Source organism: Protopterus annectens, chromosome 7.part0, assembly GCF_019279795.1.
Source record: "Protopterus annectens isolate FY-2018-M chromosome 7.part0, PAN1.0, whole genome shotgun sequence".
NCBI classification, from domain to species: domain Eukaryota; kingdom Metazoa; phylum Chordata; order Ceratodontiformes; family Protopteridae; genus Protopterus; species Protopterus annectens.
Genome location: NC_056739.1, coordinates 1,276,536,694 through 1,276,562,443, shown reverse-complemented (window position 1 = coordinate 1,276,562,443; position 25,750 = coordinate 1,276,536,694). Strand labels below are relative to the sequence as shown.

The following is a 25,750-nucleotide window of genomic DNA, read 5'->3' as shown; positions in this document are numbered from 1 at the left end:
GGACCAAAGAGACTTCAAATGCTATTATATCTTTCTCATGTGGAGTTCTTGCCAGGAATATCAAAAGAATCAGATACTATGAGATCCAAAATCCTGAGATATATCCCTCACAGTGACTGAAGTCTGAAGTGTAAAACTTTAAAAATAGGCTTAAATATAGATCTATTTTTTCCTGTGGAAGAAATGTTCTTTGAACGGAGGTGTCTAGCTGACACCCCAGGAACATAATCCTGTGTGAAAGAATCAAAAAAGACTTTTGAATGATATCTTGGAATCACAGCTTGTATTAGAGTTCTATCACCTAAGTGAGAGATTCCTGACACTTTGGAAAAGACTCTGCAAATATAAGCAAGTCGTCTAAATACTGAAAAATGTGGATATAGTGTAGCCTGCAATGAGCTATAACTGGAGCTAGACACTTTGTGAATACTCTTGGTGCAGTGGATAGTCCAAAGAGTAAGCCAGAGAAAGTAAAGTTGTGTACACTTACCATAAATGTAGATGTTTGAGTGTATTCACTTTTGCAGTCATTACATTTGGGTAATCTGCTAGCAGGTTGCCCTCAATCAGCCTGATTAACAAAGTCTTGGGTGTGTCGGTTGTTGTCCCTTCTTCTGTGACGTCAGGTCGTCAGTGGTATAAAACATGCAGCCGACGCCATTACATTAGTTTTTCTTGCCCCAGATGTCAGGTGCCCCCAAATGGGAAGCAAATAAAATTAAAAGCACAAAATTGAGGTCCCAGGCAGGGGTTGAAGCTCTCCTGGGTGGTCTTAAGTTTTTGGCCCCTCTGAGATACTGCTTTAGCAGAGGATGAGAGAAGAGGGGTGGTTCTGTGTTGCAATGAGCTGAAATGGCTGAGGCATGGATTTTTATGGAAGAAAAGGACAGACCCTTGTGAAGCATCTCAGTTAAGTATTGTAAAATCTGAGGAATGTTGGGCACTGCTGGGCTTATCCCTTGAGACTGATTCCAGGCACAGAATCCTTTCCATTTGTCAGCATAAGATTTTCTAGTACTAGGCCTTCTCGCCTCCAAAATGACATCCATCACAGGCTTGCTGAGGGATGTTAAGGGTGAATTTAGGTGATTAGCCACACTGCAAGATTCAAAGTTTGGAGCTGAGTTTGCAGAATTTGGTTGTTCTGCTGAGACAGGAAGTAAGATGTCCGAGGCAGGTGCCACGGTGGAAGGTGTGACACATTCAGCAGAAGTGGGTACCAGTGTTGGCGAAGCCAGTCTGGAGCAATCAAAATCATTTTTGGTTTGTCCTGTTTGACTTTTAGTAGAACTTTGGAGAGCAGAGGGGGAAAGGCATAGACTGATAGTTTTTTCCAGCTGAAGGATAGAGCATCCACTTTCCAGGCTTTTTTGTGATGAGTTCTTGTGCAAAATATGTCCAACTTATAGTTCTGGGGTGAGGCAAAAAGATCTATGTCTGGGCTCCCCCATTTGTGTGTCAACATGTTGAAAAATCCATGGTTCCAGTTTCCATTCATGTGGGGCCATGAGATTTCTGCTTAGTTCGTCTGCCAGAGTATTCAGCTTTCCTGGCAGGAATTGAGCTTGTAGTTGTACTTGAAAGGTCAAGGCCGTGTTCCACAATGCCATGGCTAGTTTGCAAAGGGGGTAGGAGTGCGTACCCTCCTGCTTGTTTACGTACCACATAACCGTGGTGTCTGTCTTTATCATTAGTTATCCTGGATGAAGGTAGTCCTTGAAGGCTGTCAGTGCATTCTGTACAGTTAGCATTTCTTTTTGATTGATATGAAGGTGCATTTGATTTGGGCTCCATTTGCCCTGAATGCACTTCCCTGCCAGATGTGCCCCCAAAGCATAGTCTGATGCGTCTGTAGTTAGGGTTTGGGTGGCAGGGGGTGGTGTGAATGGCAGTCCCTTGTTTTGGTGGCAGGCCTCTGCCCACCATAGGAACTCTAGTTGCAGGCAAGGTATGATAGGAATAATTGTTTCCAGGCTGTGGCAATGCTGACTCCATAGACTTTTTAAGTACCACTGAAGTTTCCTCATATGCAGTCTTGCATATGGAATTAGAAGAATGCAGGAGGCCATGAACCCCAAGGCTTGCAGTATCTGCCTTGCAGAAAGCAGGGTTTTTGTGGCCACCTGTTTGAAGTAAGTCACCAAATGAATTTGCTTCTCTGGCATAAGGAAAGCCATCTGGGCAGTTGTATTCAAGTTTGCACCCAGGAATGTAATTTTTTGAGGGGGTACCAGCTGTGATTTCTTTTTGTTTATATAGTACCTCAGACAAGTTAGAACCCTTTTTACAAATGCCAGATGGTTTCAAAGAGTGTCCTTGTTTTCTGCCTGAATTAGACAATCGTCCAGGTATGGATATATTTGAATATTTCTTTGCCTGCAAAATGTAATTACTGGAGCCAGGCACTTTGTAAAGACCCTGGGCACAGTAGATAAGCCAAAGGGCAGTGCAGAGAACTGGTAATACAAGTAGCCTGCTTTGAAGCGGAGGTATCTTCTGCAAGATTCCCTGATTGGGATATGCAGGTATGCCTCTTTTAAATCTAGAGTTGCCATCCAGGCATCTTTGCTTAGCAAAGGAAGTAACTGGTGAAGAGTCAGCATCTTGAATTTTGGAATGTCCAGAAAGGTGTTTAGAGTAGATAAGTCCAAAATTGGATGCCATGATTTGTCTTTTCTGGGTACCAGGAAAAGTCTTGAATAGAAACCTTGTACCTTTTCCTCTTCTGGTACTGGTTGAATAGCGCCCCTGCTCATGGGGGAAAATACTTGTTTCTGAGCTTCTGCCCACTGATTTGGGGGCAGATCTGGCCATCCGTTTGGAATTGACAACATGTGGAAATGAAATCTGTATCCCTGGGATACTATATTTACAACCCAAGTTGCCAGTTTCTTGCATGAAGAGCCAGTTTTTCCCCCAAAGGGGCAGCTAAAAGGTAAGTGCTTGGTAAGTGTAAAGGGAAGTCATTGAGACTGCTTACCAAAGGGAGGTGTCTTGTTGTTTCCAGATTTGGAAGAGGAGGCACCCCATTGTTTTGTTCTGAAAGTCCCATGTGACTGAAACCTGGAGTCTTTGGAATGTCTGGGTTTGACTTGAGTGGCTCTCGAAGGAACTGGAAGAGACCAGTTCTTACTAGGCCAGTGCCTACTAAATCTTGGAGGTTGCACTTGTAAGAAATCTTTCACAGTTTGCATATATTTAGCTTTATCTTCCAACTTTTTTAAAACTTCTTCAGCCTTATTACCAAAGAGACGGTCCTGTTGTAAAGGAGCATCCAACAATTTTGCATTACCATGATCAGGCAGATTTTGCTCTTTGAGCCAAGCATGCCTTCTTAGCACAGACCCAGTTACAGCAGCCCTGCAAGAGGCCTCCAAAGAATCAAAACCACATTGCAAAGTACGTTTTCCAACTTGATCAGCTGAATGCAATAAATCCTGTAAATCTTTGTTTTCCACACAGTCAAAAATTAACATCATTAACATCTGTTTAAGCAGTCCCATGATATGCTGTTGATATTTTAGCATATGAAATTGACAGTTTAAAGCCCTGACTGCCAAGGTTGCAGAAGTGTAAACCTTCTTACCCCATCTATCCAGCGCCCTGGAATCTCTATCAGAAGGGGTAGGATTTTTAGCAGCAGAAGCCTTAATGCCCTTGGGACCCTGAGAAATGGTTTCAGGATTTGCAACAGGATTTTTGAAAAGGAATTTGTGAGAGTCAAGAACCCTGTAGTATCTGTCTGGCTTACAAGGAGCCGGAGGCAGAGAATCAGGAGCCATACTAGATTCTGAAAAAACATCATCAACATTGTCTAGAACAGGAGGTACAGCCAAAGGCCTATGCTGAGGAAGAAGAAGAAAATCCCTAAGTCTCTTTTTAGAATCAGAGAAATCCTGACTTTCCCAGTGGAAATGTTCCCTTAAGGTATGTAAAGTTTCCCCAAAAGAAAAATCCTCAGGGGGAGAAGCAGGAGTGGAATCTTCTGCATCAGAGTCCTCATAAGCAGGTATAGACAATTTCTGTTCATTAGAAGAGTCAGAAGAAACAGAATCCTGTTCAGAAGATTCATAATCAATGTCTTGCCTAGGCCTCTTAGAAGGGGGGGGGTGGCTACCCCTGATCAGAGTAATTAAATCTTCAGCCATTTTGATCATTTGTTTTTTAGGCATTAAGGCCTGCACATGTGGCCCAGGCGTCGTTTTTTTAGGCATAGGTCAAGATTTTGGCCTTAGTTTTGAGGATGGCGTCGGTCTAACATATAAATCTGTAGGCCTGAAAACACCCTCAGAAGCTCCGGACCCATCCAAGGTAGAGACATCCGCGGGTTCCATACTTGAAGCATCTCACAGCATACTGGACTCCGAATGGGTCTCAGAGAGGCCTGCGAATCAGAAGTAGCGTGTATCAGGGGCTGCGAAAGTGCCTCACTGAGTACCGGCGAACTGGCGACTGGCTTAAGTGAAGCGTCGGCGGCAGTTTTGGACCTCAACGGCCTGTCTCGGTCTTTTTCTTTGCGTTTTTTAGGCATTCCGGTAGTCGGACTGTTAACCGACAACATTTCTGGATAATTAAAGCATGAGCCAAAATATTTAGAAGCAAAAATGTACCGACGTTTGATAATGCATTGATTAAATAAAGTAGAAAACCGACAGCAAGGTACGTTGTGGTCAGGGCCTAGGCAAGGAATACAGTACAAATGAAAATCCTTATGAGGTATTTGCTTCCCACAAGTAATGCAATTATTAACTTTTACTGATATTGGTAAGGAGCAAGAAAAAGTTTCCCCAACGGGGTACTTAGCTTTGTAGTTGAAGACTTCGGATCTAAAACTCGAAAACGAAAATTTCAGGAGTCAGCCGACCGGCACTTGAGAACTGCTTCTGCTTCGGGCACCGTGCGGCAAGAAAGACTAATGTAATGGTGTCGGCTGCATGTTTTATACCCCATGATGACCTGATGTCACGGAAGAAGGGACAGCAACCGATGCAGGACCCAAGACTTTGTTAATCAGGCCAACTGAGGGCAACCTTCTAGCAGATTACCCAAATGTAATGATTGCAACAGTGAAACACGAAGAACATCTGATAATGTGACTCAGGCACACACAACCTTAAGAAAAGCCTGAAGTCTAGAATAGGGATGTTATGATAAGCACTCCTGTAAATCTAGAGTTACTAGGAAAACTGAATGAGGAAGAGGTAACAAGTTGTGAAGTGACAGCGTTCTGAACTTGGAAACTATCACAAACAAACTTAGGAAAGAAAGATCCCGAACTGGTCTCCAAACATTTTTTTTCTTTAGCATTTAAAACATCCTTGAATAAAAACATTTTCCCATGTGGGAAAGAGGAACTGGTTCTATTACTCCTTGGGACAATATGTGGTGAAGCACAGGTAGGACAGGTTGAAATAAAAGAGTCTGGTCCAGTGGATGAGGTATTACCCCTTCTGGAAAGGATGAATTTCCTCCCACTGCCTTGTGTAACCGTGATGAATAATCTACAGAACCCATTTGTCTGAAACTATCTGCTGCCAAAGAGAAAAGTGGATATTCAGACTTTCTGAAAGGGAAAAGGGACTGCCAGGGTGGGCCAGGGCTACAAGGTCCCTAAAATAGTCATTCTGACTTGTTGGACTGTCCTTGGTTTGAGTGTGTGTGTGTGTGTGGGGGGGGGGGGGGGGTTCCTGAACTCTTTTTGGAACTCCCTTGCCATTTCTCCTTAAACATCTGTTTACCTTTTTTGTTGAGACTGTTTATTTTGCTTTGTTTGTTTTTTTGCCAAAACTAGATGATGGATTAGAGACTCCCTTAGAAAATTTGGAAAACGGAGGCTAATGAATCTTAAGAGATTTCCCTGTATCAACTTACCTCACAAATCACACTTTTTGATTACCTCTGCAGCAGGGGTGCCAAAACTAAATATTTACCTGAAGGAGAATTTAAAATCTAATTTGTAACGTTAACTGGGAGGTTCTGAATGCAGACAGGCAAATCTCCTAAACACAGTACAATTCATACACACACAATAAACAATGAGTAGTGACTTGTACAATAGAAGAAACTAAATTATTTAAAGCGGATTTTTCGTCATAAGAAGAAACTGAGGAGACTTTCACAATTAGTCAAAACAAACGTTAACATATGAGTTTGACAATTCAAAATTCTGAAAATGAAAGCTGCAGAAGAAGCATACACCTTTTCCCCATACATATCAATAATCTTCTCAACCGTTTTGGAAAAAGTAAGCTCAGAGTTAACTAAATGTTTAGCAGTAGCAGGATTAAATAAAGCTATGACTGCTGGATCAGGTTTGGGAAGAGTGTATAAAAAACTTAAAAAGACTGTGTAACTTTATACATCTTATCTGCCTTTTAGGGGCAGCTGGCTGACTATCAGGAGAATCTTGCTTAGTCTTCTAAAGATATGAACCACTACATCTAACTCTTGCCAGGCCCTCTACATGACAAGTGAAACCATGTGGTTTGCAGGGAGAACCACCCAAGAGGTCAGTGAGGTTCAGTAAAAATTCTGTAGAATGTCCACACTGAGGAAGACTGTCTGGGTTGGCTATAATACCACTGTCGCATCAACTCTAAAACTTCCATGAATTTGAGGTCATGGGAGCAAGACTAGTCTCTAGTATCTGGGGTAGGGGGGTTCCAGGTTTTCCTTTTGCACCTCTTCTTCCTGACAACAATATGGAGGAAGGGTCTCGGCATGAGAACAATGAATTCACACCAGAAACCTCTGATCTGTCCTGCAATGGCTTTCCACTCCCCTTCCTCTATGGGGGAAAGACAGGACTAAAGCACTGGACTGGGGACTGCCAAGGGTAGAATTAAAGACAGCATCAAATACAAGAGAATGACACTCAACCTTCAGGACTGCCCTTGAATCACTTGCTGATTCTGAAGAGCCACCAAGATATTCTGTACTAAGACAGTAAGTTGACTCACTGACGTCAGTGCCAAAGTATTCAATGTCAAAAGGTCTACACTAGTTACTTCAGTACTGAATGTCTTGATAAATGTCTGTGACTAGTATGGTTTGGGCTGAAGCCTCGAAAGCCGATTGATGTGGTTAACATCGACAACTGTTCGGAAGGTAATGGAGTCGAAACCTGTGCTGCTCTGTCAGTGTTGATAACCTGGGTCCTAGTAACCTTCAACACAAAACGAATTTGAAAACAAGTTAGCGATGCAGAGGGAATCATCAATGTCAGTATAAAATGACTCTAACCAGGTACCAGGACAGGGCCTGAGGAAGGAAAAGAAGTAGAAGAGTCCTTCTCTTGTTACCACAGAAATAGAGGATGCCCATCTCGATCTGTGCTTTAACCCGCACTCTCATTATCTTCTTCCAATCCACATAACATCAGGAACTGCAGAGAATAGAAGATGGCTTGGACTTTAGGCACCCAGATAACTCTTTTTCCAAAGAAAATATATTGACCCTCTTCCAACATGGGGGTTCAGAAAAAAAACACACAATTAAAGCTGCAAGACCCCAGCCTTTGCTGGTTGATCCTTAGAAACAAAAGGTGAAATGTCCTGGGGAGAAGAGCGCTCCACCTGGGACACTTTTGACACCAATGGGAAAGAACTACCTGAACTTCTGCCTTTCCACCCAATCCTCATGCTTCTTCTTCTCTTTTCCTGCAATTGGAGCCAGATGTAGTAAAGGGTAACTCAAGATCAAGTCATTCTCTCTCTCAATGACCTGGAATCAAATGTCTCACAAATTTCACAAATAGCATCTAGGTGTTCCACCCCCCCTAGGCACACCACAAAAAGGACATGGATGTCCTCGGGGGAATTTTATGTCTACACTTACAGCATTTACAAAAAACACATTTTACCTCACTACTGCAGCTGCAGCACAGCTCCAGTGCAAGCCACCAGATGGCATTAAAAGTAAAGACAAATGAACAGCTACAAAACACAAGCTAACTTCTAGCAGATGTTGCATTTATGTCAATAAAGCAAGTCAAATGCATAAGCTGTCCTTGGAAACTGCCTACCCATCAATAATGAGATGTTCATATGGGGCTTTCTTATCACACACGGGACATATCCACGTTGGCTTCTTTTCGTTCATCTGGATATACAGTGTTGCATCAAAACACTGCAAATGTGTACATGTTATTGCACGACATGGGACAGATAATCGCATCTTGCCCAGCTGAAACAAAAATAAATACAACAGAGTGAATTATGTGTTGCGTGCACATACTCACAGATCATCAAACTAATCAATTAATATCACAAATCATGACTAACACATGCAAAGAACAGCTGCTATAGAATGTATCTTAAAAGCAGGTAGTCAGAACAGCGTTTCTCAAGCAGCATTTACCACAAACAGGAAGAAATAGACAAAAGGGACTGGGAAGTAAAGTTCTTTACAGAAATCCAATACCAGGGACCCTACTCTCTACACATGAAACTGTGAACACTAGCACACTTAAAGGGGTGGCCTTCCATGCTTTCACTAGTTACTTCTTTGAAAAAAGCATTGCGGAGAGACTGTGAAATGTATATTGTGACCATTAAAAATGGTCTTTTTTGCAGTATCAGCTAGCATTCTACTTGGCTTCCTGCTCTGAAATGTGAACTTCTGGACTGCTGTTTAAGCATATTTTTTGTTAACAGTCATAAAAAGAAGAGTAAAATATTTAGGTTATATCCTACCAAGGATATGACCAACAGGCCAGCTTTTCAAAGCTTAATGATGTCTTCCCTTGGCACTAACTGCCAGGATTTCTAACAGAGCTCCATATAAAGAGCAGTTAATGTGCCAAAAGCTTCAGAGCTTTCTTTCCCAAAGAAGGAAGGCAACAGCCCTGGAAGGAAAAAATCTTGTAAATGTGAAACAAGGGTAACACAAGGATATATACACAACAGACTACAGAAAGGGGACTGGACAAGGGGAATGGCTACTGCAACAGTGACCTATTTAGAACATTTACTGCTTTGCTAAGTTTACTTACACAACTGTACAATGTTCATCTTTAGATAACTATTGCAGTAGGCTAAGTTATTTAGGCAGACTACCATAGCTTAAAAGAAAATGGGAGGATGAGAAAATTAAGAATCCAAGATCCCATGGAGAATGGTCCTAGCAAAGCCTGTTCTGGGTCTGGAAAAGGAATCCAGTTTGTAATGCTTCATAAAAGTATGTAGAGAGGACCAAACTGCTGCCTCTAGAATTCTTCTAGAATATATCCCATTCCAGAAAGACAAACAAGTAAAAGCCCTTGTAGACTGGACTCTAACCCTGCCTGGTAGTGGCTTGTCATGGTTAGAATAACAAAAAGAAACAGCATGAGGCAACCATCTAAAAACTCTTTACACTGACATTGGCTAGCTTTTTCTCTTACTTTCATACCACAGAAACAGCTAATTAACTTTAAAGAAGGGTAGATTCTTGTCTAGATACTATCTGAGCTGCCAGTGGATGTTCAGAGTATAAAAAAATTCTTATCCCTTGTTTCTCGTACGGGAAACAAAACAGGTAGAATAATAGGCTGTCCAAAGGCAAACTATGAGACCACTTTAGGCATAAAGGAACGATTATTTACTTAAGTTTGATGACCGGGAAAGTCCACTGGGCCATAAAAAGCCTGTTTTCAGTGGTGACCTGGGGAGAAAAGATCCAAGACATTACATGTTACAAGTTGCAATAGAAAAAAAACATAGTTCATACAGAAAATTAAACATTAAGTTATAAGCCCTTAGTAGATTAACATTTAAACATATAGTCACTAGCCCTTAGTAGGTAAGGTGAACCTTGTGAAAGGAGGGAAGTATCAGTATATTTATATTGGAAAGTATAGTACATCAGACAGTTGAGAGAAGATCTGCCCCTGGTAGGGGAGAGATTGTTTTTGGCTGAGATATAAGCAATAGCAGATGGTAACTGGTGATGATTACAGTGCAAGGAAGAAAAGTGAGGGGGTTTGAGAGGGGTTATGTTGGAGTGTGGCATGGGCATTCCCACTTGGAAGAAAGATGGGAGAATAGCTGAGATTTGAAATTGGTATGGTTTGGTAGGTTGCGTAGGTGGGAGGGGAGAGAGTTCCACTGTTTAGCTAAGGAGTAGGCCAGTAATAGATGGCCAGAAGGGCATGATGGTTTGTGGACCTGAAGGAGATTTTGGTTTATGGATCTGAGTGAGCGGTTGGGTATATAGGGTTTCAAGGATGTAGCAAGAGAAGGGCAGTTGGCAGGTTTAAAGATGAGCTTGTGGGCAACGGTGAGTTATAGGTAACTGTGGTAGTTGGGTAGTTCAAGCCATTTAAGGGTGTGGAGGGAGTGGCAGTGATGGGATGACTTTTTTGAACTGGCTGTAAATTTGCAGATTTTGTGGTAGCAAGATTTGAGTTTGGATAGTAAGCCAAGATGGAGATTGGTGAACAGGGGGCACTGTACATAAGAGAGGGGAGCCGGAAGGTGGATGCAAGGGTTTGTCGGGTTAAGGGGCTAAGGAAGCGGTTGTACCTGTACAGGAGGCCTATTTTTTGGTGGGTTTCCTTGACTGAGGAGTGGATGTGGGTATCAAATTTTAGTTCTTCATCAATGATGATACAGAGAAGCTTGGTGTTGGGAACAATTTCAAGGGGGGGTGTAGTTCTGGGTCTGTATGGTGAATGAGGTTTTGTCAATAATGGAGTTTTTGGTAGAGGAAAAAAAAATCATTACTTTTTAGTTTTATTTGCATTTAGAGCCAGATAGTTGGATTGCATCCAGGTTTCTGTTTTGGAGAAGGATAACTGGGTTTTTGCTAGGAGCTTGGAGGGGGAGAAGGCTGAGCAGATGATTGTCGAGTCATCTGCATATTGGATGACAGAGGATTCTGGGATGGAGTGGTGGAAGTTGTTAATGAAAATATTAAAGAGTAGAGGACCAAGAAGGGAACCTAGTGGGACGCCGGTGGATGCAGACAGGGAGGGGGAGGCTGATGTTTTCCACTGGACAGCTTGTTGGCGGTTGGACAGGTAGCTGGAAAACCAGACTATGGTGGTGGGAGAGAGATGGAGGATGGAAAGTTGGGATATGAGTAAGGTGTGGGAGATGGTGTCAAAGGCCTTTGACAGATCTAGAAATAGTGTAAACACGAATCTGCCAGAGTCGCTTTCAAGGTTGATAGTTTCAAGAAACGAAAGAAGGGCAGTCATGGTTCATAGGTTGGTACTAGGCTATCGGGCCTATACAAGCCTAGCCATAACAATTCCCTGGCTATTTCTTCCCACACTATTTACTTCCCTGGACCCCTGTCTAGCAGGGCGAGTGACGTGACCCCCGGGGTGAATTTCCTTTCTCCCATCCAATCATCAAGGTTCCTTTTGAAGAGGGCCAAAGAGGCACTCTGCTTGACATGTATGGGCAGTCTGTTCCAGAGTCTGGGGAGTCTCTGGGTCAGGAACCTATCCCTCCAGCATATTTTGTTTATTGTGATGACAAGGTTTAGATCCCTGGAGCGTGTGGCTCTGAGGGATTGGGATTTCTTTTAAGTGTAGCATGTCCAACAGCTCTGGGTTTGACATGGCCTTGTATGTTAAGCAGAGATTGCCTCGGAGTAGACGATATGCGACAGAGTATAGCTGAAATATTTTAAGGCGGTCAGCATAGGGCATCTGCTTTAGGCCTGTGATTCTTTTAGTGAGGTATTTCTGCGGCCTTTCCAATTGTTGTAGATGTCTTGAGAGGTACATATCAAATGGGGTGTTGTATTCTATAATGGGTCTAATGAGAGATGAGTACAGTGGGACAATGACCTCCTTTTTTCTGGATGAAAAGCCCTTAGTGATGAGGTGTGCCACATAGAAGGATTTCCTGACTGTTGGGGCGATGTGGTTATTGAAGGTGAGACCACTGTCCACCTGTGTCCCTAAGTCTGTGGCCAGGGTGGAAGCCATGTTGGGTAAGGGAGAGGATATTGTTTAGGGTTAGGTGTGTCATGAGATGAGCTTGGATAGTTTTCTCTAGTATTTTAGAAAGAGGGGAAAGGATGGCAATTGGCCTGAAGTTAGTGGTATCAGTGTTTTTGTCACCTTCTGGAGGGGGATGATGTAAGTGTGGTGCCAGATAGAAGGGATGCAAGATTCTTGTATGGATCTATTTATAAGAATAGGGATGGAATAGACAATGCTGTCTACAGATTGTTTCAGGAAGGTAGGTGGAAGATTGCCAGGTGCATTGCGACAGGGTTTGAGTCTAGGAAGAATGAGTTGAAATGGGTAGCTATTTCAAGGTCGGTGAGGTTGGAATTTGGACAGGGGTTTTCTTTATTACCAGGGTGCAGAATGGATGAGATGGAGTCCCAGAATTTCTTAGTTTAGTTCTTAAAGAAACAATGTTCTTGTGGAAAATAAGATACGGTTGACTCACCAAAGCATCTAGTAACTCAAATTCTCTGCTAGAAGTCAGAGCAATGAGTATACAGTAATAGTCTTCTGTGTTAAGATCCTCAAGTCAGAGATGAACTGGTTCAAATGGAAAAAGAGTAAGCTTTTCAAGCATAAAGTTACAATCCCAAGGAGGAATCATCTCTTTTGAATGTGGATGGGTATGCAAAAACCCTTTCAAAAACTACTCAAATTGAAAGTAAGAAGAAAGAGGAGGATCCAAAGGCAGACAAGCAGAAATGGATAATAAATAAACCTTGACAGAAGAGTAAGAAAGGCCAGAGGAAAGCAATTCTCACACACTGCCAAAACTCAAAGGCAGCCAGGCCTTAAAAAGTGTCATGGGTCTTGGTTCTTGGAAGGGCATGGACTAGAAAATCTTATCCACTAACATATTTCCTAGTAGCCTCCTTCAATACCTGCTAGACCTCCTCAGAAAAAAGGTGTTTACAAGGTATCAAAATTCTATCATCCAGGCAGTCAACCGAAGAGTTTTCAGGTTGGATTGTATCAAACAACTCGTCTTGTGTAAGTAAATCTAATCTGTAGGAAAGCATGTGGTAAATGCCCTTGGCTAGTTAAAAAAGACAGGAAAACCATTGCTGCCTGGGCCAAAAGGGAGTCATCACCACAATTTTTGGCGAGTCCTTCTAGATCTTAGATGGAGCCTGGAAATGAACAGAAAGGGTGGAATAGCATAGAAAATCATTCTCTTCCATGGGAATGAGATAGGGTCTATTTTCCAGGCCTGTTTGTAAGAAATCCTGGAGCAGAATTTCTTTAGTGTCTCTTCTGAGAGGAGACAAACAGACCTAGTTAAGGTATTCCCTATAGCTGGATAAATTCTTGGAAAACCCCAGGGTGAAGTTTCCATTTGTAAGTGTTTGTTCTGGTCCTGATTAGCTTGTCTGCTACGTTTTACTCTGGCAGAATGTATGAAGATTCAAACTGAGCTGAGTTGTTATCTTCCATGCTATCACAACAAGACTGCAAGGGGGAAATCTAAGATCTAGTACCTCTTGTTTGTTTATGTACTACATCAATGTAGTGGTTACAGAGGTCCTGGAGGTCCAGGAGATTAGAGAAGACTTAAGGCTTTCAAAGCATTTAATTACTGCCATCATTTCTGTGACATTTATGTGCTTTCATCTGTTGTTTTTTTTTTTTTTTTTTTTTTTTACACAAACCCCACATTTTTGCCCCTCTGGAAACCGCTCCCCATGCTAAGTCTGAAGTATCTGTTGTAATAGACTGGGGGGGGCAAAAAGGAGAATGGGAAATCTAGACTCCAGGGGAAAGTACAGTTGTGTAAAATCTTACCATAAAAGAAAATATCCTTCTACCCACTGCTGCAGTATTCTTTACTGAAGGGATCTCCTGCCAAGGACAGCCCAACATAGGTTCATAGGAGGTTACTATGCTATTGGCCCTAGGGCCTTTATAAGCCTAGCCATGTTATATCCTTGTTCCCTTATTAACCAAGTTGTGTGGTCTACATTTGCAGCTCGAGTCTATGATCAGCACTGACTGCCCTTACCCAACGGGGACATAGGTGACGCCCCCAGGTTAAATTTATGGTCTCCCATCCAGTTGTCTAAGTTATGCTTAAATAGGGTCATTAAGGAGATCTGTTTTACATGAATTGGGAGTTTGTTCCAGACAAGTGGCTCTCTGGGAGACATACCTGTCTCTCCTCAGGTCCTGTTAATGTCGCAAGTTAGGTTAAGATCTCCAGAGCGAGTGAATCTTGCCCCTTGGCTTGCAGATGTGCAGCATTTCCATTAGGGCAGGGTCCAAGACTGCTCTGTAGACCAGGCACAAATCACCTCTCAACAGCTTATAAGATGCAGAGTACAATAACAGAGGCTTCAGTCTGTCCATGTAAGTCATGTGTTGAAAGCCCTGAATTTTCTTGGTGACAAATCTTTGAGGTCTCTCCACTGCTGCAGGTGTCTGGTGAGGTACATACAAAAGGAAGCACTGTACTCTATCAGTGGTCTGATAAGGGACGAGTACAGGGAAGTTACAACATCCTTAGCTCTGGATGAGATGCCCTTACTTATGAGATGTGCAAAGTAGAAGGCCTTCCTTACCACTGTGGACACATGGTGATTGAAGTTATGATTGCTATCAACCTATGTTCTCAAATCTCTTACTACAGGGTTTGAGATAAGGGGGTTCTGTTAATATTGTAACTTGCAGGGACATCCCCCTTTGTTGAAAGGGATGATAATGCATTTTTTTGCATTCAGTTTAAGTCCATGGCTTTTGCACCAATCATTTGTCTGTGTAAGCCCTTTTTATAGTATGTGAACATCACTGAGGGACTCAGTGACTACACCCAGTTTGCAGTCACTGGCGAACTTGGCAAGTCACAGGCCATCTATTTTCACTTGGACTTCTGATGATTACAAACAGTAAATGGCCCAGCACAGATCCTTGTGGTACACCACTGGCAACTGGTCTGCTGGTAGAGGAGGAATCCCCAACTTTGACAGTACACATTCTGTCGGTGAGCCAACTGGCTATCCAACTAGTGACATATGGATTAATTCTCAGCTGGGTGACTTTCTCAATGATGCCTCAGTGGGGGATTGCATCAAAACTCTTGGTTAAGTCAAGATAGGCTGTAGGTGCTGTTTTTGCATTCATCCAGGGCTTTGGTGACATTCTCAAAGTAGTCCATCAGGTTTAATAAGCATAATCTACTCTTAATTAAGCCAAATTGGGTTGGGTCAAGTGTCTGAAAATCACCTGTGCCTTTGTTGATAAGGTCCATGATGATTCTCTCCATGGCCTTGCAGATAAGGTTGGTTAGACTTATAGGTCTACAGTTCCCCAGGTCGGTTGCTGGACCCCCTTTGTGCAAGGGAATTACTGTTGCGGTTTTCCACTCTGCTGGAACAAAGCCAGTACTTAGAATGTGGTTGAAGGGAGTGCCAAGTGGTTCCATTAGGTCCTGTTTTAGACCATTTAGTAGACAGCCTGGGATGTTATCCAGTCCTATAGAGGCTGAATTTTTGGCCATGGAGAGTGCAGTTATGACCTGCTCTTTGGAGATACTAGGCAAAGGGGACTGGTGACAGGTATGCATTGGGGTATGTCTGGTGGGGACACAGAGGTAAAGTTAAATCTGTCCGCTAGTAGGCTGGTGATGTCCTCAGGGTCAGTATGAGTGGTACTGTTGACTACTAGTTTGGCCCCTTCCTTTTTAGATTTCTAATGTAGCTAAAGAATGCTTTGGGATTATCTTTAGCTAGGGATGCTAGTTTAACATTGTAATTGGCTTTACAGCACTTTATAAGATATCTAATTTTCAATTTATTTTTATTTATTTGTTTTGTTAACCAGGGAAATGTCCCATTGGGCCAAAAAAGCCCATTTTCAGCGGAGACCCGGGGAGAAAAAATCTCCAAACAAAAATACATATGTAGAAAACATTAAGAAATTATTGCAACAGAGCAAAATACAATAGTTCCACAAAAAACAAACTCCACGAGGAAATTTACATGGGGATTTTGAAAGTCAATTCATGATGCTGGAAGAATATTTTGTGAATAATGTAATTTATTACAAAAGATTTATAGATGATTTGTTGTTTATTTGTAAAGGTAGTGAAGAAGAATTTTTGGAATTCATGAGTTCTCTTAACAATACTTCGCATGGTTTAAGATTTACTTGGAGCACAGACAGATTAAGTATTCCATTTTTAGATGTAATTTTTTATGTTGACACTAAACAGAGGATTCAGCACAGACCATTTAGAAAACCAACAGCTGTCAATAATTTTCTGTACGCCACTAGTATGCACCCTCCCCACCTTACTGAGTCATTGCAGTATGGAGAATTTAAAAGGATTTTTAATACCTCTGAAGCAAGGCATAAAGAGGCTTGTTTAAATGAGGTATACAATAGATTACAAACCAGAGGTTATAATGAGAGGGTACTCCAGAAGGCAAGGAACAACATTTTGGGTGAAATGGAAGGTTATACCAGGTTGTCATGGGCATACAGTGGAGGAGATGTTATGAATAAGAAGAATGAAGGTGACGAAAACATTTTTTTCGTCACCAGATATTCTGAATTCTCCCCTATTTTGGAAAGGATGGTAAGGTAGGCTTGGGAAATTGTTAGTGAAGACAATTCCATTGCTTTTTTGTTTCCAAGACACATTTTTCCTTGTGGGAGATATAATAATCTCAAAGAATTGTTGAACAAGAGAATTTTGAACCATGTAGGTCATGGTTTGGAGGATAGAACAGTAGGTACTTACCATTGTGGAAACAGTTCAGTGTGTAATCGGGTTAGGAATTTACATGGGTGCAAAATCAATGGGACACTTTACAGGGCTAATGAGTTTTATAATTGTAACAGCTGTGGGGTGATTTATGTGATAGGTTGTGGATGTCATCCCACATGCTGGTATATTGGCCAAACAACGAGAAAGGTTAAAGTTCGAATCTTGGAACATTTAGGTGATATCAAAAGGCACAAGTTAGAAAGTCCAGTAGCCACTTGTTTTTTTTTTTGTTTAAACACAAGGGTTCAGATAGCAGTTTGTTTTTAGTGTCTTAGCACAACCTCTATTGGTAACTGGAAATTTTAAGAAAGAATTAAATAGACTTGAGACTAAGCTGATCATTAATTTTCATACATTGTTTCCTAATGGAATGAATTTAGAGAATAATTTGACTGTCTGAAAAAAGGAAACAAGTATGTAATTAAAAATGCATTTAAAAAATGTATTTAATGATGCATTTAAAAATGCATTGACAAATGTTTAAAAATGTATGTAAAAATGCATAGTATTTAATAATGTGAATAGCATTGTCATAGTTATTTTTAACAAAATATTTAACATCATAGTTGTTAACTTGGTCATGTGGAAAAGTGTAATTACTCAAAGTCTATGAATTTATGTAAATGAGGTTGTTAATTTGTCAATTTGTTAATTAATCAATTGGTACTGGAGGTATATATAGGGACAGGATGGTATTAGAAAAGTATTCCATTAGAAGGCGAAAGGCCGAGGTACCAGAAGTGTGTTAATAAAAGAAATTATCCTGTCCTTCGAGTGGTGCTCCTTTCCTCGTGGAGTTTATGTTTTTTGTGGAGTTGGGTCTTTTGGATGTGTATCAAAATACAATAGTTATCAGATAGATTAAATGCAAAAAGATATTCAAATAATACATAAATTAACATTATATATATATATACGCACACATATATTTATATATCTTGAGAAAAGAAACAGAATATAATAATTACAAGTACAAGAAATGAGAATAAAAATAAGCATACTGTACAAAGAAAGCACAAAGAAGAGCAATTAGTGAGAACAGCAAAAAGAAGAGTAATTAGTGAGAACAGGAGATGTAAGGTGAAAGAATATGTCTTATGAAATACAAGGTAACAGTAAATATTAAGAATGAACCTGGGACAACACAAGAGCATAGCCAGTGTTTAGTAAAGGGTTATTTTAGTAGTAATTAAAACTTATGAATATCTGGGTTTTTTGGAATGTCTTGAGGAAGAGAGTTCCAAGTTTTAGCTATTTTAAATGAATACAGGGAGTCTCCATAGAAGTTATTAGATTTGGTTACTTTAAGCATTAATTTGTCAGATGATCTAAGGGGTCTAGTGGTGTTTTGTTGGACTAAATCAATAAGAGCAGGACAGTTATTGGGTTTATAGATTATGTTATGAACAGTGGTAAGTTGATTGAAAGATAGCAGACTAGGCAGTTCAATCCATTTAAGTTGATGAAGGGCATGACAGTGGTGAGACTTATGGGGTTTATTTGTACAAGCTGTGGAGGGTGTTCTTCTTCTGCTGAGACAGTTCCCTCTTTTTCTTAAACATTAGTTTCTTCCTCCTGTTGTATAACCTATTTATGCTTAATGTCCACCAGGATGGCTTTTTTTGTGAGGACCTTGTTTTGATTCTTTCAGGTACAGCTGAGTCTATACATTTGTAGAGGTGTTTATACAAGGGATTTGTGTACATCTCTGTATAGGAGTCATTGTTAACAGTGGAAGCAGGGGTTTGAAACTAGGAGGGTATAGTTTGCTTTGGAGAAATTGTTCATCCTTTTTGCTCTTCAGAGGGGCCAGGTACGATCGTTTCTTCGAACAAGACAGATTTACGATCAGACCTTACCAGGGAAGGCAACACACAGGGGCTAGTGCAGAGACCCCCTATGTTGGCAAGTGCTAAGTCTAGGACATTCAAGCCCCTTGTGGGGGTGCAGACTATCTGTTCCAGAGCATTTGTATTAAATCCAGGAACCCTGAGGTGAGCATGTTTGTGCTCATCTATGACTCCCAATTGATGGAAGGATAGTTGAAATCACCCATGACCGAGATGTTTGGCTGTACAGTGAGTGACTCAAGTAGGTCCAGGTAGGCACAGTGGCTATCGTGGTTCATGGTGGGGGACCTACAGCTAACAATGATATGGAAGGAAGGTTTACCTACAGTTAGTTGGACTTGGAGTAGCTCTAGGGAGTCGTACTGTTTGACCAGTCTTCAGGTGTATTTGTCTTTAATAATGATGGATATACCTCCACCTTTGGTTCTTTCACACTCATTTTGAGGTCTAAATGTGTAGAAGACATTGTAGCCTTGCATGTCTGGGGTGCTCTCTGTGGCCTTGAGCCATGCATCTGTGACTGCACAGACATCGGCATCTTCCAAGGTAAGGAGTGCTTCCAGTGACTTCAGTTTCTGATTTAGACTCCTAGCCTTAAGCACCATAACCTTGAGTTTGTCTCTAGTGGACTTTTTTATGTCGGGGAATTTTGTTGTTAAGATATTGCCTAAAAAAGGCACTATGGGGGAGGCAAATACCTTTGCCAGTAACCGATAGCCAATAGGTAAGAGGTGAAGACCATCTCTGGCAAAGCAGTGTGGTCTGTCGACCATATCTTCAGAGGCTGACAGACACTGGATCCCCCTGGATTGACACCAGAAGCTAAGCCAATTGCTGAAATAAATTATTTTTTGTTTATAATGAGGCATTATCTTGGGTGAAGGTAGAATGCTGCTTAGGGCTAGGGACACACAATCTGAGAGCTCAGTCATGTCGCTCTTCATATAGTCCAGTGAGGTACATCTCAAATCATTCACTCCAACATGGACTACGACAGACTCATAATGGTACTTGCTGTTGAAAGATTTGAGTGCATGTGTGACATGATGGATCCTGGCAGATGACTGTGACCTTCTCCTTGTTGAGCCTGGTTGGGGGGGGGGACATCTGTTTGAATCACTATAAGACACTTGGTATTGATGTGTTTTGTCTTAGGGATTTATTCGCTGAGGCAGTGTTGTGTGTATTATTATGTGTAATGGATTCTGTTGGGTCTGCATTGTGTGCAGTAGATTTGAGTTTGGGAGGTCTCTGATCTTTAGATAGGCTTCTAGAGAGTACCTCTGCATATGTGGGTTTATGTGTTGTGAGCTTGTTATGTGCAAGAGGTTAAGGGTGTGTGCTGACAACCTGTTTGATATCTGGTTTGTTGTTATGTGAGGGAATTGACTCCAAATTCATAGTACAGACATGTCTCTCACATGTTGCATTTGTTTGTTTTAGAAGTATACCAAAGCTTTTAGATCTTAAGGCTACCATACATCATATGTGTGCTTCTCGCATTAGGTGTGGGGAAAAAAAGTGAATTACCCAGAACTGAACTGCCCCAGGAGGAACAGAACACCCCCAAGACAAAGGAGAACGTGCACATCCAGAATAAAAAATGTTCAGGGGGAAAAAGCAGTGGAAGACCCTCAGCCAGGAGGACAATAAAACACAGAGGCAAAAGGTAGAAAAGAGAGAGGGACCGAATGCTAAAACAGTGAAGAGAAGGACATTTATGGTATGGCAAGATTTTACACATCTGTACAATGTCCTTCCATATCACCGCTGCAGTATTTTTCACTGAAGGGAGAGTACAACATCTACGAAGAAGACTGGGAGGAGGAGGGCACAGAACAGCTGACTACAAACCCATGCAGAACAACCCTGGCAAAAACTGCCCTGGTCCTGGAAATAAAATCCAATTCATAATACTTAGTGAAGGTATGAAAAGAGGACCACATAGCTGCCTCAAGGATGGAACTGGTGTCCAAACCCTTGAAAAATGCACCAGAAAAAGCAACCGCCCGAGTAGAAAGTGCCTTTACAGAGGAAGAAAGACATATGCTACGAATAGAACAACAAAAGCAAAAGACCTTAGAAATCCGAGAAGAGATATTTTTGCTTTGAAACAGACAAACCCAAAGTCCTGGGAAACAAAGTTCAGACTTGTGAATAATGTACTCACCATAACATTCCATCTGAGTAGTTCTACTTCATTTATCTTCAACCTGTGGGTACCGGATCCATATCTAATCCAAGCCGGCAACTTCACTAACATCTGCTCCGAGCTCCAAGCTCCTCCCCTTACCCATAATACACCACCACTGCCTTCCATCCCCCAGATCGAGTTTGCCGCATCTTACACTGAACAACCCGACCTAAAAAAACACCTTACACACCTAAAACTAGCTATAATGCTGTCCATATGGTAAGATCAGGGGGAAGGAGGGAGGGACGGTTGAAGACAAATGAAGTAGAACTACTCAGATGGAACGTTATGGTGAGTACATAACTTCTTTATCTGAAGTAGTTTACTTCATTTGATCTTCAACCTGTTAGAGTCCCCAGCTACTAAAATACCTGGGTGGCCCTCAAGGAAGGACATTCTGGAGCACTGCGGAATCAAAGGATGCTCTCCTTCGAGGCATCAAATCCAATTTATAGTGAAAAAAAAAGGTATGAGATGAGGACCAAGTAGCCGCAGAACAAATGTCGTCTAATGATACTCTCAACCAAAAGGCCGCAGAAGTAGCCATGGACCTAGTCGAGTGAGCTTTAACCTGACCCGGAAGAGACAAACCTTTATCCTTGTAGATCTGAAGGATACAAAGGGAAATCCACCTAGTAATGGTAACCTTGGAGATAGGTTTACCCAAAAAAGGTAAAAAGGTTTAGAAAAGGACATAAACAACTGGTCAGATTTGCGAAAAGTTTTGGTCCTGTGTAAATAGAAGCATTACTGTCTATGAACATCCAACAAGTGCAGCTTGTATTCCATTTTCTTTGTAAAATTCGGGAAGAAAACAAGTAAATTGATAGTTTGATTGATATTAATCTCTGATGCTACTTTTGGGAGAAAGGAAGGATTGGTGCGAAGAGAAACCCTGTCCTTGTGGAAAATCATGTATGGAACCTTGACCGTAAAAGCTTGCAGTTCTGAAACCCTCCTAGAGGAAGTGATAGCCACTAGAAATGCTGTCTTCCAAGACAAAAACTTAAGATGCGTGGTTGCTGCAGTTTCAAATGGCGGAGCGACCAATGCTTGAAGTACCATAGTAAGGGCCTATGGGGGAATGGGATATTTGACTGGAGGACGTAGGAGGAAAGTACCTTTGATAAAAGCTTTACATAATCTGGAAGAGGCTAAAGAAGCAGAATTCTCGCCCACATGAAAATGAGAAATGGCAGCTAGTTGAACCTTGATTGTAGACGAGCTAGCCCCTTGTTGAAAAATATTTGCCAGAAAATCAAGAATAGCTGGAACAGGAGCCGTGAAAGGATCTAAACTCCTCTGAGAAGCCGAAAAGGAAAAACACTTCCATTTGCTATGATAAACCTTTCTGGTGGACGACTTATGAGCTGTCACCAGAACAGACCTGACCGAAGAAAACAAATCAGGAGACCTAGCAATTAAAAGAACTGGAGCAGCCAAGCTGTGAGCCTCAGAGACTGTCCATATTTGGAGGAGGGACTCTCGAGGGGTGCAAAATGAGATCCTGAATGGGATCCAAGATCCAAGGCGGAGCTAGAAGATGAGACCACAGAAAGGGAAACCAAAGAACTCGCTGCACTTCGCATTGGAAGGAGATGCGAAGAGATTGCAGCAAAGCCGAGCCCACTCTAGAAAGATCTGCTCCGCTACTGAAGGATTCAGAGACCACTCATAAAGGCATCAAAAGAGTCTGGCTTAGTCTGTCCATTAGAATGTTGGACCATCCCGGAATATGCATTGCTATCAGAAAATGACCGATGGAGATCACCCATTCCCAAACTCTCACAGCCTTGCAACAAAGAGGGTAAGATCTGGTCCATCCCTGTTTGTTGATATACCAGACTACTGACATGTTGTCTGACTGGACTGCAATAGTTCCCAGAGGTAGAAAGGTATGAAGGGCCTGCAACGCTAAAAGGACTGCCCTCATCTCCAGAATGTTTATATGCTGACTGGTCTCGATCGGGGACCACATGCCTTGGACTGTCCTTCCCGAACAATGCCCTCCCACCCTAGTTGGGAGGCAACCGTAGTCACTCTGGCTTGGGCAGGAGCTGGAACAAAGGTCGTCCCTACACAATTTCCAAAGTTTGCATCCACCAAAAAAGGAATGACCTGCAGACTCGGCTGATGTGCATTGGGTGTGACAACGGAAGATCCAACAGGGACCACTGCAACGCTCGCATATGTAATCAAGCACATGGAAGAAGTGTTATGGTTGCTGCCATAGAACCTAGGGCCCTCAATAAGGATATGACCAACAGGCCAGCTTTTCAAAGCTTAATGACGTCTTCCCTTGGCACTAACTGCCAGGATTTCTAACAGAGCTCCATATAAAGAGCAGTTAATGTGCCAAAAGCTTCAGAGCTTTCTTTCCCAAAGAAGGAAGGCAACAGCCCTGGAAGGAAAAAATCTTGTAAATGTGAAACAAGGGTAACACAAGGATATATACACAACAGACTACAGAAAGGGGACTGGACAAGGGGAATGGCTACTGCAACAGTGACCTATTTAGAACATTTACTGCTTTGCTAAGTTTACTTACACAACTGTACAATGTTCATCTTTAGATAACTATTGCAGTAGGCTAAGTTATTTAGGCAGACTACCATAGCTTAAAAGAAAATGGGAGGATGAGAAAATTAAGAATCCAAGATCCCATGGAGAACGGTCCTAGCAAAGCCTGTTCTGGGTCTGGAAAAGGAATCCAGTTTGTAATGCTTCATAAAAGTATGTAGAGAGGACCAAACTGCTGCCTCTAGAATTCTTCTAGAATATATCCCATTCCAGAAAGACAAACAAGTAAAAGCCCTTGTAGACTGGACTCTAACCCTGCCTGGTAGTGGCTTGTCATGGTTAGAATAACAAAAAGAAACAGCATGAGGCAACCATCTAAAAACTCTTTACACTGACATTGGCTAGCTTTTTCTCTTACTTTCATACCAGAGAAACAGCTAATTAACTTTAAAGAAGGGTAGATTCTTGTCTAGATACTATCTGAGCTGCCAGTGGATGTTCAGAGTATAAAAAAATTCTTATCCCTTGTTTCTCGTACAGGAAACAAAACAGGTAGAATAATAAGCTGTCCAAAGGCAAACTATGAGACCACTATGAGAAGGGTTCCATGCTTGTGAGGGACTTCGGTGGGGCTTTCCAGAGGGAACTCACAAACCACTTGTTCCTCAGGGGGAACAGCCTGGGGCTCCTTCCGCTGAGGGAAGATAAGAACGGTAAATGAAGGGGACATGCATCCTTAGGTTTCAAACTCTCTCTGTGGTCAGGAAGATTTTTGTCTGTAGCATGTCTATCAGTGCCCCTATGTATTCTATCACCTGGACAGGATTCCTGGCTGAGTTGACTAATCCCTAGGTAGTGTGCAAGCTTTAGGAAATAATCTCTGGTCCGACAAAGTAGACGCTTGGTGGGAGCAGTAAGGAGCCAATCGTCCAGATAAGGGTAGACCTTAATCCCCTGAAGCCTCAGGTGAGCCGCTACTACTGCCATCACTTTGGTGAACACCCTGGGGGCTAGGGTGAGACCAAAGGGTAGGGCTTGGAACTGATGATGACTGGCTCCTAGCCGGAAGCAGAGGAACCTCCTGAAGCTTCTGTGCATCTTTATGTGATAGTAAGCATCCTGGAGGTCGAACGAGCACATCCAGTCTCTCTCTTGCAGGTACAGCACGGTGGACTGTAAAGTGACCATCCGGAACTTTTCTTTGGCAACTGACAGGTTCAGAGTAGATAGGTCCAGAATGGGCCTTAAGTCCCCTGTCTTTTTTGGCTCCAAAAAGAACCAGGAGTAGATGCCCGATCCAGACTGATCTGGGGGGATGGGTCTGATGGCTCGTTTCTCTCACAGCTTGGAAATTTCTAGCACTGCTGCCTCCCTTTGTATGGGTGGTACATCCAGGAGAAAGGTGTGGAAGGAACCACAAATGGGACTGAACAGCCTCTGGAAATTATCTGAAGCACCCAACAGTCTGATGACACGGACTTCCATGCTGCCAGGTGCAATGACTGGCGACGCCTGACTGCCTCCAGAGTACAGTAGTTGGGTAACCCCTCAGGGTTGCTACGCAGGCCTGTCCAAGAAAGGTTCTTGAGACCCAAAATTCATTGGATCCCCTCTGCCTCTGGACCGGCGTCAGTCCTGTCCCCCTCTGCCTCTAGGGGAAGAAGAAACCTGAGTGTCCCGGGAATACTGAGACTTCTGGAACCATACCTTCTTTTGCCCTCGCTGATTCTGGGAAAAGGATCTTTGAGGGTTCGAGAAGCGGATTCCGACAGCAGCCAGTATCTTCCTGTCATTCTCACTCTGGACCAATGTGTTTCGGATGGTCTTACCAAAAAGGGTAGAACCATCATAAGGGGCATTCACAAAAGACATCTTGAAGGGTTCCATGAACTGACATAATCTGAACCAGGCATTACGCCTCATGGACACGCTGGACCCAGCCGCCCTAGCCGCTCTTTCAGTAGCATGTGAGAGGAGTCGCGTGGGCGTGTTTGAAACCATTGTCAAGGTAGCCATCCTTGTGAAGAACGTGGCTCTGTCCCGTGACATGGACTTTGGGGGAGACTCAGCCAGTTCCTTAACCAGGTCGGGCTGTAGTCTAGTAACATGGGAGAAATAGTTCAGCGTCCTCATAGAAAGGTCACTGACGCATAAACCTGCTTCCCTAGGCGGTCCATCATCCTAGACTTACGGTCACTGGGATGGACGGAGGAACTCTCCTGGGCTAGTTCCTTTTTGGTGGCAGCTGCTACCACCATAGCATCTACAGGGGACCCTTTATCCCACGCTGGTCTGTCTGTAGGGGGGCTCAAAATTCTGTGCGGATGTTTAGGGATTGGTTCCACAGTGTCCGGCTCCTTCCAAGCCCACGAGATGACCAAGTCCACTAAGGGATCTGTGGGAGGGGACAACCGGGAAGTAGATGGGTCTGTGCCAACAGCCTCCAGGAACATGGATCCATCCAAGGAGGGTTTTGG

At 42.5% G+C, this 25,750-nt stretch overlaps 1 protein-coding gene across 2 annotated transcripts in view; it reads right to left on the bottom strand.

The window, feature by feature from the left end:
* PIAS1 (protein inhibitor of activated STAT 1) overlaps positions 1-25,750 on the bottom strand; it is a 1,566,363-nt gene that overhangs the window by 351,193 nt on the left and 1,189,420 nt on the right. For both annotated transcript variants that reach the window (XM_044077888.1, XM_044077889.1), the window contains exon 9: positions 8,024-8,184. In XM_044077888.1, the coding sequence (XP_043933823.1) occupies positions 8,024-8,184 (161 nt within the window). The remainder of the gene's footprint in view (positions 1-8,023; positions 8,185-25,750) is intronic.